The sequence below is a fragment of the Aplidium turbinatum genome, chromosome 4 (assembly GCF_918807975.1).
Source record: "Aplidium turbinatum chromosome 4, kaAplTurb1.1, whole genome shotgun sequence".
NCBI classification, from domain to species: domain Eukaryota; kingdom Metazoa; phylum Chordata; class Ascidiacea; order Aplousobranchia; family Polyclinidae; genus Aplidium; species Aplidium turbinatum.
The window spans coordinates 35,704,746-35,719,419 of record NC_137475.1 but is presented as its reverse complement, the minus strand read 5'-3'; the positions used below and the strand labels follow the sequence as shown (position 1 = coordinate 35,719,419).

At 38.4% G+C, this 14,674-nt stretch overlaps 1 protein-coding gene across 1 annotated transcript; it reads left to right on the top strand.

Moving 5' to 3' along the window:
- The first annotated feature begins 198 nt into the window (after positions 1-198).
- On the top strand, positions 199-11,989 carry LOC145768670 (ubiquitin carboxyl-terminal hydrolase 16-like). The gene is made up of 15 exons (XM_082580229.1): positions 199-427; positions 3,155-3,270; positions 3,362-3,657; positions 4,034-4,121; positions 4,462-4,647; positions 5,251-5,393; positions 6,553-6,641; positions 7,048-7,214; positions 8,381-8,584; positions 9,003-9,110; positions 9,352-9,463; positions 9,838-9,932; positions 10,396-10,482; positions 10,939-11,053; positions 11,519-11,989. The coding sequence occupies exons 1-15, from the start codon at positions 301-303 to the stop codon at positions 11,647-11,649; spliced, it is 2,064 nt and encodes a 687-aa protein (XP_082436355.1). The 5' UTR covers positions 199-300; the 3' UTR covers positions 11,650-11,989.
- The last annotated feature ends 2,685 nt before the right edge of the window (positions 11,990-14,674 follow it).

Here is a 14,674-nt window from a genome sequence, read left to right as displayed (position 1 = left end):
AAAATACCAACATATGTCATGCCAAATCACTTTACAACCTCACAATTTTTTCTTGTAAATTTAAAAAATACTGGTACAGTATGTTATTAATGCCATTGACAATTATAGTAGGTACGGTACAACAGAATAGATCGAGCTATCTGTCCATAAAAATTGTATTTATATAAATCAAAAGTATGGTTTTGGCAGGTCATCCAATTTTTGTTGCGATAACTTTTACAGTTGCGAAATACCGTAATATAGCATAGTGTCGCACTGAACTGATTGATTCAGCCTTATAACTAATTTTACATTTAATAAATGGCGAAAAGGAAAGGAAAACAAAGAAAAGGTCCTAATAGAAGAAAGCAATTAAATTCAGTTGAAACAGAACAGTCTCATGGTCAGAATGAATCCATTTCTGAGGAATTAAATGTCACATCTTCAGGTATGTATGTTCACTTTTTCAACAGCTTACTTTGGGTCATCATCATCCATCGTCGGTTTGTTCCCCACTAGTGGGGGTGGCCGATTGTTTCCGCGCAGCAATTGTCTTAATCCCTTTTCTCCATTTCACCCTGTCCCTTGCATCTTCCTCCTTCAGTCCGACTTTTTTAAACTCATCCTTCACTTGTTGTTTCCACGTTCTTCTTGGACGACCGCGTTTCCTCTTCCCATCCACCTTTAGATCTAGTGCCTTTCTAAGAAAACTTCCTTCCTCCCTCCTTATCACATGTCCATACCATCTTACTCCATTTGCCCTTGCCAGTTGGTCTATGGTCTCTCTCATCTCTAGCATATCCAACAATTCTTCAGTCCTTTTTTCCCTTCTCGTTTTCACCCCACACATTGCTCTCACCATTGACCTTTCCGTTCTTCTCAGGATTGCCAGTTCACTCTCTCTCAATACCCATGTCTCGCTACCATATAGCATTGCAGGCCGCACACAGCTCCGATATACTTTTCCTTTCATCCTTAGTGAAAATTTTCTGCCATACAACATTTCCCCACATTCCCTGAACTTTGCCCAGCCCAATCTTGCCCTTGTTGTCACCGCTGCTTCACATCCACCACTTCCATTTATCCGATCACCCAGATAACAGAAGTCTGTCACTGTTTCGATGCCATGGCAGAACTCATCATCATGGCCTTCCCCTTCATTCCTTCCTTTACTGCATTTCCCACAAACAAAACACTTCGCCAATCTTGTTGCGGCTCTCTTGACATTAGCACATCTTGCATGTACCCACTTTCCACATTCCTTGCATTGCATTGAATTTCTCATCACCCTCTTGCCACATATTCCACAGGGATCTACTTTGCTCTCAACAACTGTTCCTTCTGCTCCACTCACCATCACTTTTGTTTTTTCAAGATTCACCTTCATACCCTTGGTTTCAAATGCTTCTTTCCATTTCTCAAACTTTCTCTCCATTGAGAAATGGAAAGAAGTTTTGTTAAAATACAAAACATGTAACCCCCCAATACGTCAATGGATGGACACCATTTTTGAAGATTTGAAGGAGGTTTGCATTATTGGAAAGCCAGTGCCTTTTTTGCTGTACCACTACCACCCACCATAGTTGGCATGCAGAGATGGGCAAGATCACCAGTATTGGTGATCTTGAAGATCAAGATCAAGATCACCAAGAATAGGTGATCTTGAAGATCAAGATCACCAAACTATGTGATCTTGAAGATCAAGATCAAGATCGTGATCTTGAAGATCAAGATCACTTTCAAGATCACTTTTTGTGTGCTTGAAAAATAATGAAGTTTTTGATCAATGATGTTGCAAAAAATAATTACTATAAGCAACCTGGGTAAAGGTATATAGTTGGTATTGCTAACTTTTACTTTTAACTACTCGATCGCTGGCCAAAAAATTGTAATAAGTTAGTGACTGTTGCTATTAGACCTATCAATTGTTGACGTAGTTTGCCTAGAATCGCAATTTCACACCTAAGGCCGAGGTTAATTATAGCAGTTCTGAAAAAGTCGCAAAATTTGCAATTAGTTTTATACTTTTTATTTATAATAAATAAATAAAAATAAACTTTGAACTGCATCATTTTTTACCAAATTTTAGTTTGGTTCATGTGGGAGTTTTTATTCGTGTTACTAAGTAGTTTTAACTTTCACTGTATTATGTCAATGTTTATTGCACCATTTACCCATCTGGCAACCTTGATACTGTTGTCTGCTATCAAAAAAGTTCAGAGGTTTGCGGTCAGACAAACCGCTCCATACTCAGACCGTAAACAAGTCTTGGTCTGGTTGATTTGCTGCAATAAACCACTTTACATGACCAAAGTCGGCTAGAGTCCAGATTTTTTAACACCGCCATTCTAGACTTTTGAAATATCTAAAATTGGGTCAAAGAAAGAAAACATTTCTTTAAAATTCACACATGGAAATTGTGAACAAAGTTAAATCATTTTTTATTATACGTCAACATAAAGTACACGGAAGTTGACTTCTTTATTATGACCAACACAGAAAACTTTTTCAATTTTGAAATGGCAACACTGACCAGATTAGATGGAGACTTTAAATCGTCTTTTGTTGGACACATATCATATTAACAGTGACTTAATGTTAGTAGTTGCCACTAACTACTTTGTACAGTACGAGTTCTAAAAAAATGACTCTATCTAGTAAGTAAACTTCAATTTTAAGTGATCTTGATCTTATTGTTCTTCAAGATCAAGATCACTCAAAAAAAAGTGATCTTAGATCAAGATCAAGATCACCAAAAAAAAAGTGATCTTCAAGATCAAGATCACGCCCATCTCTGTTGGCATGGTAGCCTAATGCTATTTAATGACACTTACCGGTAGGTTGTTTGTCAGAAGATAAAAAAAGGAACAAAGACAGAATGCTTTTAGTATCTCTCTGCAGTCTTGATAAAGTTTGTCTAAACTGTTGCACAATAAGATTTTTTACACTACAAAGGTGTATCTATGAATTGGTCAAGAATGCTGCTCAGAGGTCATGTTTGTTGCTGTTACCTTATAAAAAATTGCATGGTTGAGTGCATATGCAACAAACTATATCATAACCTACAAATCAGACTTGCATTCTGTATAGTTTATAAGCAATAAGCATATCCACAATCTAGATTAAAACTAGCCATTAGCTATACCTCTTGATTATATAACTTCGTTAATTTTAGAAACGACCATTGATGAAATACAGAATAAAAAACATGCTGCAGTGACGTCTTTTAATTGCTCTCCTATTGGACTGGCAAATCTTGGCAACACTTGCTTTTTTAACAGTATCATGCAGGTATGTATTTCTTTGTGTTGTACTGTAGTTAAACAATATATTTTTATTGACCTTTCATTGCGGTTACATATGTAATGTATTTTATTTTCAGAACCTTATACAAACACCTTCACTGCACACTGCATTGAAACGTGAGATTAAATTAGCTGAAAATAATCACAGTGTTGTTGTGACTCCTGAAAATGTGGATGATGATGATATTCTACCATTGAGATATTCCCCTGCTGGTCTTGGTCAAGTTTCCAGAGCTTTGTCAGAGTTTTTTGATTCTGTAGCATCCTTGAAGAATCCAGCACCTTTGCTAAATGGGACAAACGGTCAAAAGGTTCGAAATCAAAGGAGCAAGACACTTTCACCTAGACATCTTTTCAATCAAATTTGCCTTAAGTAAGTTACGTTTTTTGTCATCAAATGCTGTATTTATAGAGTCTCTTACAAGCCAGCAGTTGCAAACTGAGCATATGGCAGTTTAGCAAGTAACAACTGAGTTATCAACATTTCAGCAAGTGGTTGAACTTGGCAAATGATGAAACTGAGCAAGCAGAAACTTGGCATGTCACAAGTCAGCAAATTCAGTTTAGCAAGCGATGACCAAGCAAGTCCCAACTGAGCAAGTAAATTTCATTTGCTGACTAGGGAAGTAGCTGAAATATACTTGCCGAGTGGTCTCATTGGCGTATTTGTAGTATTAAGATTATAACTGATCATAAAGGGCCCATCATTTCATTATTATATGATCATTGTTTATGTTGTTTTTTTTCAGAAATGCAGTGTTTCGTGGCTATCGTCAGCAGGACAGCCAAGAACTTTATCAATGCCTTATAAATTCCATCAAAGAGGAAGAAATCAGAGTAACTTGTTTTTGTAATTTTTACGTTTTGTAGTACAAGTTCAATCTTTATTGATAAACATGTGCTTTGTATGAACTATGGGTTTTAGTTCTTTGTTAATGTGCATTATTATAGTTCAGCACTTAATTGTTTTTTTTTTACTTTTTCGAAATTGTGCAATTCTATTAAACTGTGTAGTTAGTGTGACTGTATTATATACAATCATGTATACAATACATTATTTCTCTAAACGTTAATATAATTAATATAACAATCATGTTTATGTATAATATCAAATAGCGATTTTATTGATTTGGCTGACAATGCAGACTGATAACAATGTAATTTAATTATGTTTTAGAGAAAAAAAGAAGGTATCTTGAAAGCTCTGAACCTAAAACATGCAAAAGCCAAAGACGTTTCGGAAGACCTTCGAAAGCGAGTGAAAATGTACGGACGGCATGTCACGGAAAAGGAAGATACAATCATTGAGGATGTTTTTGGCGGAAAACTTATCAGTTCCGTTCTTTGTGATGGCTGTGGAAACGTAAGCTAAATTTCCAATGTACTGTAATTGGAAAAGTTGGCGATGTAGCATTACCGGCTGCAGACGTTAATGCCAAAATGTAAAACAAATAAATGTAAAACAAATAGTTTGAACAGTCTGTTCAAAATACTAACTTACAGGCTGAAGGCACTCAAAAGTAAACACTGAATGAGATACATTTGAAATATCATATAAAATCAACAAATAGCTTATTTAAAAAATGAATGACTTGACGAATGACATAAACATGACGCAAAGAAGGTGGATGAAACAATATCGATTCTATAGCCCAGAATGTGTATGCTGTGAAACGGCTGCACGGCTAAAAATGTTTGGAAACTACTGCCATAGCTTATGCATACAGATGGTCTTTAACAATTCAATCATTCATTTCATCATTCATTTCTCTATTGTAAGCTAATTCCTTTCAATATACATATGCCGCTGTGATTTAACAATTCACCAAAAAAGGCTGTCTCCGAATAGGGAATTCTGCGAATAGTAGCAGACCCAAAAAAAACACCCTCAGTCCCTCAGTCATGCGCATTCGTATTTCCCTTCGTTTTCCTTTAATGACCTGAAAGCGTATTTTGTTCTTTGCAGGTGACAGGAGTTACCGAGCCGTTTCACGATATTTCTCTTCCCATTGTTGAAGAGAAACATGCTAGCAATTTGCGAAAGAAATCTTCTGCAGTGGCTTCCGAGGAAAGCGAAGATGAACTACAAGACGAAACGAATCTCAGAAAGTAACTGGCTTTTCAGGATTTGATTTATTTCCGCATTTTGTAAACTTTTATGTCTATTTTGTTTTGACGCCATTGTCATCTGTCATCGAGACCTACCTACATGCTTTGTCCACGACATTTCGGCGTGCCCATTGTGATGTCGGGCGATTTAACCTCAATGTCGAGTAAAATGTATTTTATTGCATTCTTGGTGGTTGCAAATACTAGATAATCTATTAATTCATTATTGAACCTTACATTATGGTACTTTGTAATTTAAGCAATTTTTGTCATAATTTTTTCAGGCTGATAAACTAAAGGAATGCCTTGTAGATAAAAGAGACATGCCAGAGCCTGACTATTCAAATAGTCATACATATAAAAGAATGAAAGTTTTGTATTAAACGATACATAATACAGTAGACCCCGCTTATTAAGTCCACACGTCCACAGAAACTACACGTCCATAAGTCCACACAGTTAATAAACCCACCCGCTTATTAAGCCCATTATGACCCGATCCGGAATTAAGCTACTGAATATATAAGTGTGTCAGAGAATCGTCCCCCGCTTAATAAGCCCAACATCGTTCGGTCCCGAGGTGGGCTTAATGAACGGGAACTACTGTTATACTGAAATTCTTCGTAGAAAAGACACAATTATAAAAGTTGAAGATGATAAGCTAAGGTGGAACTGGTTGCCAACTCCTTAAATAAAACCTCACCTTCATTGTCTGGCTGGAACAGCCACTTCGCCCAATGTAGCGAGTGAAGAAACTCTGCATATCTGCACTTCATACACGCTTTGCTGGCTGCACCTATTCAGCGTTCATTAATAGAAACTTTCCTCTGAAAAGAATTGTTCAATTTATCAAGCTGGAAAACGGAAAATCCATGTTTTTGATGTAGGCGTCGACATTACACCTACAATGCTGTCGCATGCAATAAAGTACTTTTTACTCGAAATAGTTCCTAAATTTCTGGACATCATAAGGACGCCCACCTAGCTATTTTTGCACATCTGTGCACAAATGTGCTTGTAATGAAATAATTCACATAATTGTTTAGTCGAAAAAAGAATATGCTCATTTAAACAAAATAGTAGTAATTTTTCAGCTTATTTATTTTTTTGTGTTCAAGCATGTTTTCAGTTTTGATCTAAATGTTATTTTTGATTTTAGAACCCCTCTCAGCAAACACGCTTTAAAAAAAGCTCGTAAGCAGGCAAAGCGACAAAACAGACAGCACTTTCATAAGAATGGGCGCAAAAGTAAGCACATTATCAACGTTGATTTATTGTTAAAGATATTTGTAGATGATTGTTTTTCGGACCTTTTCATCATCCATGATTTCAATTTTTAGTATCATTCTCAAATGCAGAAAGTTGACAACATAAAATATTTGTTTTTTCTTGTCAGAATGCCATCAATATAATTTTCTTACACAAAGCTCAGTGTAAATGACTTTTGTGAACTACTAAGTCTAGTTTCAATTTCTTGACAATTACACTCCACATGTTTTTTGTGTAGTAGTTGGTAACAACACACTTTTACATAGTCTTTTTTGATGATCACTTCTTGGTTCTATCATTTCTATGTCGTATGTGTGTGAAGATTATATTGCTACTGCAGCCTAAACATTTTTGAATGTTATTTATTTTTTATATATTCTTGAAGGGGAGCTTTCCGACGAAGAAAATGAAGAGACGACGTCGGAATCATTTCAAAGTTACGCTTCTTCCGTGGCTGAGAGCGTGTTATGCAGTGCCTTGGAGTCTCTGTCTTTGAATAATGACACGGTTGCTGAAGGCAAAGTTTCCTCTCAATCTGAAATCACTGCAAAGGTACCGGTTGTTTTAATATCATTGCACTGTCAATCACATATTATTACTATATCACAAGATTTTTAATATATTACTCAGCGATAAAGGTTTTCATTTAGGTACAGTACTTAACTATCCTTGAAGGAAAAAATTAATTCTTATCTCTTTCTCTTATCTTATTAATTCTTAAGATGCAAGAAGATTGAAGAAGAAATGGTTGGTCCTGTTGAAAAGCTGAATGACGAAGTTGAATCTGTGAATGCCTTTTGCTATCTAGGAGGTAGATTGAATGCCAGTGGTGGTTGTGAAGCGGCAGTGACTGCAATAGTAAGGTTTGGTTGCGTGAAATTCAGAGAGTGTCGAGAGTTGTTCTGTGGTAGATTTCCGTTGAAAATGAGAGGAAGAATGTATACTAGTTGTGTGAGATCTGCAATGCTGTACGGAAGTGAGACATGGTGCTTACGGGAAAACGAATTGGCGATTTTAAGACGAACTGAGAGAGCTATGGTGAGAGCAATGTGTGGTGTGAAGCTGATGGACAAAAGAAACACTGAAGAACTTATGAACTTGCTTGGGTTGAATGAGAATGTTGAAAAGTTGGCGAAAGCGAATAGAGTAAGGTGGTATGGGCATGTTTTGAGAAGGGATGAAGATGATGTTTTGAGAAGAGCGCTAGAGTTGCAAGTGGAGGGAAAACAAGGAAGACCCAAGAAAACGTGGAAAAGGCAAGTTGAAGAGGAAAGCAGTAAGGTGGGCTTGACAAGAGAGTACGCGTTAGACAGATCGATGTGGTGGTAGGGTGTGAAGGCGATTGCGGCACTTGGAGGTGAATCTGGCCACCCTTTTGTAACGGGGACATCACCGGATTAAAACTGGACAACTACTACACTACTACTCTTTTCTATGATTTTTTTATAGGCTACAATTTCTTTTTTTTGTCTCTTGGCATGTGGTATACTTGGCGAGTATCTTACCAAGAGAGTTAATAACATTCTTAAAAATAAACAAAACAGTTGGCTTACTTGCGTTAGTGGATACAACAACATTTCAGATCAGACAGCCAGTCAGAATAACAATATTTTTACCCAACTATGTTGTTCTTTCAGTTGGTGTTTCCAGACCCCTTGCTGTTGGCAATTTGATCGAATATTGCAAATTTAATTGCTTGAACAATAATTCTTTTCCAGATGAAAGGCGGAGGTATATCCACAAATGACTTGAACTTACCCAAAGAAGAGGTGGTGGCTGTATCTTGCGATTTAGAGGGGAAGTTAAACAATGAACGCAATAGCTCCGAACTGAGCGCCTCGCCACAATCACAAGAGAGCCTGACTACAGAGCGTTGTGCCACAACTGACAAAGACAGCTCTGATGAGAAACGTTCACTTGAAGTAAGAAACTTCGATTCAAAATTTTTTTAGTCTTTCACGTCTGGAATTAATTTCTATCGACAGTTTGGTAATATTGATATTGGTGCTCAGTGGGAACTTCAATTGCATTTCATTATCTTTTTTTTGACGTGTCTCAAATTCTCCGCGTTTTGAAACATTTACTAATAAATGTCTACATCTATTGCCATTATCGTGAGAGCGCTTCCAATAGAACTTATGAATAGTCGAAGCATAGCACAATTGATTTTTAAGGCCTTGAGTACTAACAAATTTACCCCATAACATTTTTTCAACCCGCAAACCAGTTTTTTTTAATTGGGTTAGGTGGAATAGCACGTCGCCGATTCATGAAATGACTTCTGTCTTTTTTTCACTCTCTTGAATTCCTTTTTTATATGTAGATACTTTTATTTTTCAGGAGGGAATATCGTTATTTGATACTCCCATGAGGAAAAAAACCTCCAGTACAGAATTCAGTCTCAATCTTCCTCAATCCCTTACGCCCAGGCACCATCCTGACCCGAAGGTACGAATCGGTCAACGTAGCTATGCCATGTTACAGTTAGAAGTTAACCATTTTTTAAGGGCAACGTTTTATTGAAATCAGTAGTAAGCTTTGAGTACAAACTCCACCTTTGAATGAGTATAACTTTAGCAAAAAAATATTTTGAAAATAAGACTGGTTTTTGAAATGCAATTTTAGTTTCATTCACAACCCACGGATTGGTCTATGACTTGAGTAAATTCTTTTTTCACTTTCCTTGAAGGAATGCTCCGTGATATCTTGTCTATATCAATTCACGATGCCTGAGATGCTGACGGGAACCAACAAATTTGGTTGCGAAACTTGCACAAAGCGATCAAAAGCCGATTCGAAAGGCATGGAATCTGTGTTTGTGAATATTTAAACTGACTGCTTCTATTTTTTCTGGAAACTAGAATGGTAAAGGACGTAAAGGTGGTTTCCACACTTGATTTAAGCATTTGAGGGAATGTGAGAAAATGTTTTTGTACTGAGCCTTCGGCACTAACGGGAGTAGGGTAGCTAGTTCCTTTCTCTCGGCCGCCTTACCTTCAGTTGTCAGCAGCTACGTCCACCCAATTTATTACGCTCTCGGTAGAGGTGAGCGGTGTTTTTTAACAACCTGCTTAAGCTTGGAGTTGAACCAGGATAGTATCATTAGACAGCGAGCGCATTATCCGCTGCGTCATTCCAAGCAAATAACCGAAGCCTAGTTATTACTTTTTTTCAGGTGAAAAGAAAACTGTTTATTGCACCGCCAGCAAGCAAATGCTAATAAAACAAACTCCAGCCGTTTTAATTATTCATCTTAAAAGATTTCAACAGGTAAATTGCTTTGCCAACATCTGCAGTATTTGGTGCTTTATGGCTTTACCTTACCTGGTGTAGTCCAGAGAAACAACCCCAGTCTGGGGTATTGGAAGGGATAGTTCTTTAGTCCCAAAGGCGACGACGACGACTTAAAAGCCATGGAGAACTTAGTTGTGTTGGAACGAGTATTAATATGTAGTGCTTTTTGTGTACGCTTCTTAGAATAAATGCATTCGCTTTCACAGGAAAATATACTGAAATCCGGTACAGTGGTTCGTTTATGTCGCACCAGCTTATGATTTATCATTAAACTTCTGCTCGAGTTAGATTTCTTGCACAAGTGTTTGAAATGTCTGGATACGATTGCCCGCATGGAGATGGTCCAGTCGAAAGACTGACAATATCATCTTTCTTGGAACCATTGTATCTTCACGAGAACGCTTTAATCTTGATCAACAATTATCCACTCTTTTTTCAGGCCGGATATAGCTTACGCAAAGTAAACAGACATGTCTCTGTACCGGTTCAATTGGATATATCTCCGTTTTGTTCCGTTTTATGCAAGGTCAGCTGAAATAGTTTTTCTTAACAATTTAGAGGTACAGTGCAAATAACAGACGCCACTTTACCATTTGCAGCCGTATTTTCCTATATTGGGATGCATATCGTGTGCCTTGTTATACCCACACGTACTACAAGTCCATATCCGCCATTATCATAACATTACCAGTAAACTAGGCTAGTAGTCTTAAGCTTGAAAGAAAATCACTAATATACCGAAAATATGAAACTGGTCATTAATCAAAACAACAACAAAAAATAGTTGAAGAAGATTGTTTAATGATTCCTACCTGCCTAGTTTTTGCTATTAATCAAAAACTCATTAACCAACCTGAACGTTTTGCAAGAATCAATCATTGTAGTCGAAGACACAAGTCCACTACCTTGTGATGCGTCAATGCTAAGAATACTTCGTAGTAAATGATCATTTTACTAAATATATTTCAACGTGGTTCCACAGGATGAAGCTGACGATAACAACAATATTCTTTATAATTTGTATGGAATCGTTGAACATTCTGGAAGCTTGTCACGAGGACATTATACTGCATTCGTTAAAGTTCGCCCCGATAAAGGTGAAAAACGATTTTGACTGAAGCGCAAGCGCTTATAAAGTGAAAGCTGTTTTTGTAAGCAACGAATGGCTTCTCTTTTTTAAGATTAGTTTCATGCGTCATATTACCTATGCGTATTTACAAATGATATAAAATGTGTGAATTAAACGTTTATATCATCATGATCAACCAATTTTGATGACACGGTCCACGAATTAATTCTCCTGTCGAAGGTGTGGCCTGTCAGTCTGTCGAGAACCAAGTCTTCCTCTCTACACCTTGCGATGTATTGGATTGGCAGAGTCCATGTCGAGGGCTACTTTACGAGTTCTACCCAAGAAAGTTTTATTCTACCTTGATCCCGCTGTGCTGCAATGTCGACGAATCTGACCTGTCAGATCCAGCTAGAGCTGCGCTCAACGTGTCCAAACCATCTCAGCCTGCCCAATTGGAGGACTTCACTAATGTAAGCTTAATATTCTTCAGTTTCAGATGACGACCCATCATCGTGCCAAGGTGTCTGGTTTCATATCAGTGACACCATGGTCGCAAAGACCACCGAATCGAAAGCGCTGAACTGCAACGCATATCTTTTATTTTATGAAAGAGTAAGATGAAACTTGGTTTCTGCTTCCGAGCAGACAGCTTTCATCTATTCACGTTCTTTTTTTATGGTGCCCTATTTTGCATTGTATGTCTTTGAACCCAGCGGGTAATGGGGGTAAAAGACAGCTTTTGTAAAAAATTCATATGTTTGCTAACGAATTCTTTCAAATGACGCTTCAAGATGACTCGTTTTAAAATTGACAGACTGTGCTTCAAGTAGGGTCTGCAAAAATTGTGTTGTTAAAAGTGAATCTGCCGTCGAATATTTTTGTGCATTTGAATGAAATAATTGCAACGACGAATGAATCAAGTTGCTCAGTCGCAAATAAAAGACGTACGGTATCAAACTTACCTGGAGAGTGCTGTCATCAAAAAGCTGTGAGAAATGCCGTTGCCCACGTAGTCGTTCATTAGTTATAAACGCTTTACGGTAACAGAACTGCTTACCATCAATGTTATATTCGAACTCTTACCGAGGGTATGAGAGCGATTGTTTCTTAGGCCAGTGGGATTTCTGGGTGAGGGACAGTTGGTGCAAATAAACGTCTTCGTTTTCAATTCAATTTTCTTTGTCGAAAGGCAACAGTAATGATGTGGACTCAAAGCTTGCGCATGTCGATATAGCTATATCCAGAGGTGACCATCCGTTGCTTTAAAAGTAGCGCGTTGCCGCTACTTCTCCCGCTAATTTTGCCTTATAAGCCTACTGGCACTGGAAACACTTTGTGAGGTCAAAATGACCTTGAAAACAAATGATGTCACTCATTTACACTGCCATTTCAAAGTCGTTATAGAAAATACGTTCAAGGTGAAACTTATTGTTACCCATTTTTCAAAAACTCAAGCATTTCAAAATGCGAGTCGCTAAGTCCTGCCCAATTTGGCTTCAGCATGTCTTTTTCGATGGAAAAAGGTCATTCTACCGCAGCACTGGAAGGAATAATGCTATAGGCTACTTAATAAACAGACGTTTTAAATGGGCACTGGAAAAGATCAAGGACTTGCTTCTGTCTGAATAAAAGGCCTCCACAGTCAACTTTTCTTTCCGTACCGACGTTTCATGCGATGGCACCAACACACCAAAACATTCATTCGCGTACTCATGACTGGTGTTGGTGTCACTCTTGTCGGTATCAACCTGGCTTGATGTTTCCGCAATAGTCGAATGAATTATTGTGCCTTGATTTTTTTCATACATTGTTTCATCAAAAAATTTCCAAAAAACTAGTTTTTTTTCACATTAAAGTGGAAAGTAACGGGAGTACGTAGTACCTACTCCAACAAAAAAAAGTAGCACGCTATTGCCCAATGCCCACCTTGGGCTATCGCCTATATCTCAGTGTTGTAGCGAGTACGAAGCAAGGCCGAGACATAAAATTAGCTAAAAATACAGTCGAGACTGATACCGAGGCTTTGGACGAATTTTTGCTCTACCAGTAGAGGTAGGCATCTTTTCTCTTAAAGTAGCGCGCTAAACGCTACCGCTGCTCGGGCTAAAGTAGCGCGCGCTCCTGCTACCTTTCTCCTAAACTGACTCAGCCCTTTGTGACGTCAAAATGACTTTCACAACTAATGATATTCGTTTACAGTGCCATTTCAACCTCTTTACAGAAAACACGTTTTACAGTAGCTAAGTGAAATTTGTTGTTACGCATCTTTCAAAAGCATGTGCATTTCAAAATGCGAGTTGCTGACTCTTGCACGCTTTGACACGTTGGTTGGTTTTGAATCTTTATCCTCGGACTGACAAAGCCTTGATTGGTTATTCCTGGTAGTTTCGCATAGCCTACTTGTAGAGGCTCTTGACGCAAGGCCGGTTACCGAGGTTGAAAGAGTGAAGTTTTCTGATTGTTGAAGTGTTGTTGCCGGGGAATTATTCCATCCATTAGGTGCCGCTGAATGGAGAGCAGTCCTTAGAATTGTTTGTTTGTTTGTTTTATCTTTATCCTGCATTGCGGGAAAGCGGACTTGAGCGCTATGCATCGGTGTACGCCTTCCGACGTACACCTGACCCACGCTCCAGCCGACGGCAATGTTTGTTTCCGATTGTCTACTCTACTTATGACTTAAATTTGGTACTACCCATTACTCGAAATCGATCACTAGGTAGAGGCAATTATCGTAAAGTTTCTTGCCCAGAGAAACAACAGTAAGTGCGGGTGGCTGGAGTCGAACATGCAGGCTCTCGACTGCGAGCCCAACGCGCTAACCACACGGCCGCTGAATGGAGAGCAGTCCTTAGAATGCGTTGCTCAAGCACACACCGCGTGATTTTGAGCCGGGCGCGTAACCACTGGCGTCTTTCCTGAAGCCAACCTGATATTTGATGTGGTTCATAACTAGTTAAATAATATACATAGCAAAACTGCATCTGCAAAGTTCACAAAATCACAAGCCTATCAATCAATATCATTGAACCAGTCCAGTGCTTTACTATCAGTTTACCAATGGCACATGCATGTGAAGGAGCATGTTATGTAAGTTACATTGGGCGCGTCTTTTAAGAGAACGCGCTCACTGTATTTTATAAAAATTAACAAAGAGGCCTCATAATAATACCACCCTTGCAGAAGACACACTCCACCGGCGCTGACGAGGCAAGCATGGACAGAATACGAAGGGCAAGATTTTGCAAACACGACAGCTTCTTGCCAGTTAGCTCAGTGGTTACGCGCCCGACTCAAGATTTAGTGGCGCTGGTTTGGCTCTCGGGGTGTGCGCTTGAGCAACTCATTTCAAGGACTGTTCTCCATTCAGCGGCACCTAGTGGATGAAGTAGGCTAATTTCGTGGTAACATCATTTCAACAATCAGAAAACTTCACTCTGTCAATCTCGGTAACCGGCCTTGCGTCAAAAGCTTCTACAAGTATGCAAAACTACGTACTAATAACCTATCAAAGGCTTTGTCATTCCGAGAATAAAGATTCAAAAACCAATTGCAACCTGTATCCGCAGTTGTCTCTACATACTTAAAGCAACACTGGAGGTGTGCAAAGCGGTTACCACTGAACCGAACAAGCAATAGGCTACCGGTG